General features: G+C 38.1%; 1 protein-coding gene across 1 annotated transcript in view; it reads right to left on the reverse strand.

Moving 5' to 3' along the window:
- The window catches only part of LOC136877298 (cytochrome P450 4c3), a 129,295-nt gene extending 122,598 nt beyond the window's left edge, over window positions 1-6,697 (reverse strand). The window contains exon 1 of the mRNA XM_068225567.1: window positions 6,598-6,697. Coding sequence (XP_068081668.1) covers window positions 6,598-6,697 — 100 coding nt within the window. The remainder of the gene's footprint in view (window positions 1-6,597) is intronic.
- Window positions 6,698-6,914: the final 217 nt, after the last annotated feature.

Genomic DNA, 6,914 nt, shown 5'->3' on the forward strand with positions numbered 1-6,914 from the left:
TTCCTTCCCACTCCTAGCCCTTTCTTGTCCCATCATTGCTGTACGACCTGTCTGTGTCGGTGCAACGTAAAGTAACTAGCATAACCAAAAATTGGTATAAGATCTTCATGAGCTCTCTCTTGAAGGGTGTCGGGAATGAAAGCCAGTGAGATCATTGAACGAAACTGCGATATGAATTCATTATTTTTCTTTTGTTGATAAAATTCTGATAAACCTTCTGACTGTAGATGTCTCCAGAAAGACTGACTGAGGTAAAAAGGACAGCTTGATTTTGGCTTTTGAAAATTCAACCTTGGTCACACGAATAATTCTTGATTCGTAGTCTACAGATATGAATCATGGAATCAGTTGATGTTGAAATCTGTGGAATACTTCTTCCTTCAGAAAAAAAGAATCTGAAAGGAATTTCTGCTCTTTCTTTCCATCAATATCAGTATAACAAAAAAGTACTGATTTCAAATGTTCACATGTATTGTATAAAGGAGTAGCAGGATTCTTGGTGCACATTTAAAAGTGCCATCCATTGTCCAATAATGGCATCTTGATAACAGACTGAGATGTCCATCAGTTGCCAAAATTAAAATTTTTTCTTCACTATCTGATTCAAGAGGTGCTAGAGCCATCTAGCAACTTCTAAGGCCTAACCTGTCGGCTATGATGTTCAATTCATTGATCAATGTCGGTTCTGGAGGTAGATGTGCTCTCCTGGTGAGGCGCAATGTTCTTTTAATGATTGTTTTTTTTTGGTAGTTTCACATTGCTTTCACTTGATATTTGATATTCTTTGCAATTTATTTTCAAGAATGGAGGTATTTGGTTCTCTGGAAGTACTTGCTGATTTCTTCATAGACTCAATACACTCTTTCACTGTGATTCTTCCCCAGTTAAACCAAACCAAACCAAACCCCATGGCACTACAGCACTTGAAGGTTCTTGGCCTACCAGGCGACCGCTGCTCAGCCCGAAGGCCTTCAGATTACGAAGTGTCGTGCGGTCAGCATGACGAATCCTTTCGGCCATTATTCTTGGCTTTCTAGACCGGGTGCCTTCACCAGAATGTCAGTAAAAGGAATTGTATGGATTCCAGTTTCCATCTCCATTCTCTCTAAGAACAGATGAGTTGAACGAGAGGTGTGGCTGGATGTACCCATGCCTGATTTTTCGCCTTCTCATACAGTGCTGGGATATCTGTGTTGTAAATGAGTGTTAAAACCTCTTGCTGATAGTATGTAGAGTTCACCTTCACATTATTAGCGACACGGCAAATGGCTAACTTGTCATTGTAGCAGTATCCAGTGGTGATCATGAAACCCCTTAGAAAACTTTTCTGGCATTCTTTATACAATATTTGATACATTTTTTGTCTCTAGGGCGGTAGTACATCGAGCGAGGTTTCTTACAGTCATGAAGGTACACATATGCTTCATATAATGTCACCACATTTTTCTGTATGTCCCCTGCCAAATAGCCCTTAGACAACCTTCTTACGTTAGTGCGATATTCCGAAATGTGACGAGGCAACAGCTTGTGAACTCGGCGCTTCTACAGCTTTTCTAATTGCAGGTCCTTGTTGATTATGGTGTAACTGTTGAAACAGACATCCCCAACTTACGTGCAATAGTCATTTGGGAGGCAGGATTACCACCTGAGATAAGGGCCTTCACTTTCCTCACCACTTCTGTGTACGGCTGGTGGCTGGTCGTGGGTTTGCCTGTTCCCCCCCCTGGAATTAAGCCCAGTCGGCCTTTACCTTTTATATTTGATACAGCACTGATCCCATTCTTTGATATCAAGAAATAATGCTTCTTACACATTTCTTGGATTGTAAAATGCTATATTGATCATCAGAAAGGGCTGTTATGAAACCCTCCCAGTAAGGGTCAATCTGCTTCGGGATTGTCGCATCTAATGTCACGAAACTCTACACACATGTTCTCAGTACTGACATGAATCATCATTCCTCGTTTTGACGTTTTTAAGCTGATAACAGTGCCACCAGTGGCCTGCAAACTTGTTACCAGAGATCCCGAACAACTTTCTGTATACATGAAACCATCACTTATAAGTTTGCATCATCCTTTTTCGGATTGTGTGTATCTGATATCACTCGTGATTTTAAAATGGGAAGGAATAGTTGAACTTCAGATTTGGAAAGTTGTAGAAACTATAGAAACACAATACTGTACATTTTTGTGAAAAGGAAGTAGTTAAAAGTTAAAATGTAAATGTTAAAAAGTAAATACTGACCAATGCACAATTCCAGCTGTTACAAATTATAATTCTGTGACAGATTGTAACTGTGACAAATTTTAATTCTGTGACCAATTGAGACATTGACATGGAAAAGGTAGTAATTTAAAAAAATTGATATTTTGTCTTTTCATGGAGAACGTAGTAAATGCTCATGCCAATGGCATGGAAAAAGTAGCAAGTCAACTGATAGTGTAGATTAGTTTCTATGATTGGCACAAGATGGAACCTACGTTAAGTCCATGATGTTTGGAATGTAGAAGGTAGTAAGTCAGCCTGGGCCTCTGGTGAAATTAGGTACAACTTTTGTCATTTGTTGAAAGTCAACTGCGTGTAAACCTTTATAGCTATTATAGTTCGTCATAGCGATACTTCAGTTGCCGTAATGCCTCTGAAACCTATTCCATTCAAAATCGTAATTCGTTATTGCCTGCATCTTGATATGACGCTCCTACTAGTTCTTTATTTTCGAAAATAGGTACTGCATGTGGCCAGCAATGGTTCCAGAAGAAGATGTGGAAATAATCAGAGAGGCTAAACATTTTTGACCATTTCACGTTATCATGATGACGCCAGGGGATCTTCGTGACTTCGCCATGGAAAGCAAGAGATTAAATTCTTAATGCCTTAATGTTAGCACGGTGAACTGGATAAGGATTTCAAGAGCCGAACTTACCTCAGTCAAGACAAGGCAATCATTCAACCAGTTAGAACTGTGGAAGAAGCACAATATCCTCAAAAGAGAACGGTCCTATGTGATCAACAACATACAGACCTTACAACCAATTGGAAAGAGACTAACCACCAGCAAACCAAAAAAAAAAAAAAAAAAAAAAGACTTACTGGCACTGCTGGATTTCTTGGATGAAAAATATCATTTGTTTTATCATGGAGTTTCTGCTTGAAACATACACGTCAGCTGATAAACTGATTACACAGTGATTTTTCACAATGTATTTTATCGGACAATTTGTGCCTGAATCTTAATTAGCATAAATTTGTGTATTAAACAGATAAATGGACTACTCTTGACTTTAAATTATTTATTTTCAGCAATATCTGCTTCAGAATATTGGAAGACATTTTTTTCTTCTCCTGTAAAATTCATATTTTATGACTTACTGAGCCTTCCCATGTCAATGCCTCAATTGTAACTGTGACAAATTCATTGTGATGAATTCTCTGGATCCCGTAGAGATATGTAACTTTAGTTTACAACCTCATAAATTTGATTACCCCAATGAAGATCCTTCCTTATATTAACACCTAGATACTTACAGCAGTACCCATGAGATACATTAGTTTTCAGAACTCCATTATATTTTTAAATGCATATCCTTTTCATAACAATTCCACCTACAAGTGATTTTACATTCAAACCAGTACCACACTGTGTAAAATTTTGTGGGTTAGATTAAAGTTGCCTCTGCAACTTTGTAAACAACAATTCTAGAGATGCTTATTGCTGTGATAGTAATCTATGAGTAGATTTTATGCTACAAGAAAGTAGTATATTGCATATCCTTTTGCATTAACACGTTCCGTGCGGTTCGGGTCACCATGTACCCCGAAACATGTTACTCTTATCCGTCGGTGCGAACTTCCCAGAATTGCGAAGTAAGTAACTACGTGCTAGTTACGAATTTCCGTTAACTAATGGCAACATAGTGTTCCAATTGAAGCAAAGGATCGAGGCATACTGCTAGTTTTGATCGGCCCACCGGTGACCCGAAGGAATTTTTTTTCATCTTCCATTCATATCGCTTCGGGTCACCCTGAGTCCCGATTGTTGTCTGACCTATATTTTTACGCGGGAATCGTTTAGCGCGGTTACGGCGAATGAAGCCTAGAGTGTTGCCCGCAGATCGTAGATTGTTGTTTAAGGAGTACTACCCTTCTGATATCTGCTTTCTAAATTGCTCTTAGGAAATCCAATAGAGATTATTGGAGTAGTTATTGACATATTTATTATCTTCCGTATATAATATTTACAAGCAATTTCACGTCCGTCTTTAGGTATGGAGCTTTCACATTCCGACACACCGGTGGCAAGGAAAAGAAAGAGGGTTAGGACAGTACTGGGGTGGGCCTATACCACGTTCCGTGCGGTTCGGGTCACCATGTGCCCCGAAACATGTTACTCTTATCCGTCGGTGTGAACTTCCCAGAATTGCGAAGTTAGTAACTACGTCCTAGTTACGAATTGCTGTTAACTAATGGCAACATAGTGTTCCAATTGAAGTAAAGGAACGAGGCATAACTTACTGCTAGTTTTGATCGGCCCACCCGTGACCCAAATATTTCCGGGGTCATTTAATCGGAACACTGTCGCACAGGTAAATACGCTGGAATGTCTCCTCAACAATAACGCACACAACAAGTGCACTTGCATTGTTTAGGATTTCATACTAGGGAGTAAAGAAACTCAAATTCGTCAGGTCACCGGTGACCCGAACCGATAATAACTAAAGGCAGCATCGGGTCACCGGTGGGCCGATACGACGTAACATTAAGTCATCGAAATTCACTGCCGCAGGGAACGTGTTAACCCTCAGATGGTGAGTTGGAGTTGTTTATGGCACTAGTCAGACTTGCCACCTCTACGGAGTTGCTTGCTTTACCCCCTAACTGTTGCTTTTCCTTGTAGCTTACCCTCAGCCAAAGGCTACATCTTGCCTGAAGTGTCTGTTCACTAATGTTGTCCATCTTTGTTCCATTCAGTTTTGAAGTAATAGTGGTGTCATTATTAACCCCACCTCACTCTTTGCATAAGTATAATGAATTTTACAAATTTGATGCCATAAACTTCAATTCTTTGTGCAAATATTGAAGTTCACATGTTTATATTCAGCTTTAGCTCTCAAGGAAAGTTTCTATCACTGATCTTTATTTTTCACACTTTGTGAAACAGTATACTAAATGGTGATTATGATAGAAACAATACAAGAGATGGGTGGATAATGATCCTGAGTTTGACTTTGGAAGCAGAATCAGGTGAGCAATACTGTATTGTATCACTTGTAGCCATCCAGTATGCCAAAAATGACATTTTGTTCCGTGCCTTGGGTGTTCAGAGAACAGATTGTGAAGTACTTTCACTGCTTGTGAAATCAAGTTTAAAAAAAAAAAGTCTCTCATTTCTGTATTTTTATACTCAGGGTTTGATATTGATTTCTCAGTATAAATTATGGAATCACCTGTCTCTTTAAGGATGAAAATTAGTATCTTATAGAATTTTCCAATTGTATCTCGAGTTTGGTGGAAGAATATCATTTTGTCCATTAATCATGCCAAATTGATTAACACATTCTCATGGGCTATGTAATAACTTCTAAGAGTATCACTGTGAAAGTTTCTTTGGCCTTTTCACTTACGTTTTGAATATCTATATTTTATGAATATTTTTAATGCTGGTGCCAGTTTTGATCCCACCCCACTATTTATGTACATAAAGTTTAATTTTAGCATTTGAGGGTTAAAGCGCTCAGCACTACTGAATCTGAAGATTTTTTAAAAATTTATCATTATTCATTTCTAGAGTGACCATCAATATGTCCTAAAACACATAAAAAAATATGTACTGCGTGTTCTGTATGTTATTACACCCAAGTTTCAAACAATAATAATGATGATGAAAATGAAAATTCTCAGTCTGTTTCCAGTCATTTGACCGAGTCAAGAATGGAAGCCCCATCTCGTGGCAAGGATAGGAATTATTCCATCTGCTGAAGCCTGTCGCACTCCTCTGGGGCAATGATTAATGACTGACAGATGGAATGAAATCATATTGGAGAGTTTTGCTGGAATGAAAGATGATAAGGAAAACCGGAGAAAATCTTGTTCCGTCTCGACTTTCATCATCACAAATCTCACATGGAATGACTGGGTATTTGAAACATGGAACACAGCAGTGAGAAGCTGGCACACTGCTGCCTGAGGAGGCTGTCGGTGATGATAATAGTAATAATATTAATATTACGAATGCATGAACTGCTCAGTGCAAGTTAATTTTGACACTCATCTCTAAAAATGAAGGTACAATCTATACAAAGTTCAACACTGAGATCATGTGTAAGTGGATTACAACAATGTTGAGGGATATAGTTCTGTATGGTGAACAAATAACAGAACTATAATTCCTTAACTGTACATGGTGACGTAAATGATGAGACAAAATATGAAAAATTTAATATTAACCATCTAAACATGGTTGCATATGAACCCATGACCATAGCCACAAGAAGTGAAGTATTCAGCCACTGGTGCATTCAATGATAACACAATGGATATAAAGTAGAGTGGTTAATTTTTGACAAATATTACTACAAAAATGTGTATTCTTCTTACCTGAGCTTGTAAGAAGTCCTTCCTTTAGCCATGGTATCAAGAAGTTGTAGTCAGTGCTCTTCTGAATGTAGCGTGTACTACTCAACACTCTCTGGAACATATCATATGTTACTTATTATTTGATTAGGTGACTAGTTCATAACAGTATTCATGTACAGTATTTGCTTTGAATTTCATGGCTTTGGAGCCAAGATTTCTATTTTTTTAAATGTGTTATTAATTGTAAGAAGACCAGAGTTAACTCACAACATATAGTCCAATTTTTCATGACAACAGTGTTGAGACTGGTTCTGTATCTTCATAAAATTAATTAAATG

This window comes from Anabrus simplex, chromosome 1, assembly GCF_040414725.1.
Source record: "Anabrus simplex isolate iqAnaSimp1 chromosome 1, ASM4041472v1, whole genome shotgun sequence".
Classification (NCBI taxonomy): domain Eukaryota; kingdom Metazoa; phylum Arthropoda; class Insecta; order Orthoptera; family Tettigoniidae; genus Anabrus; species Anabrus simplex.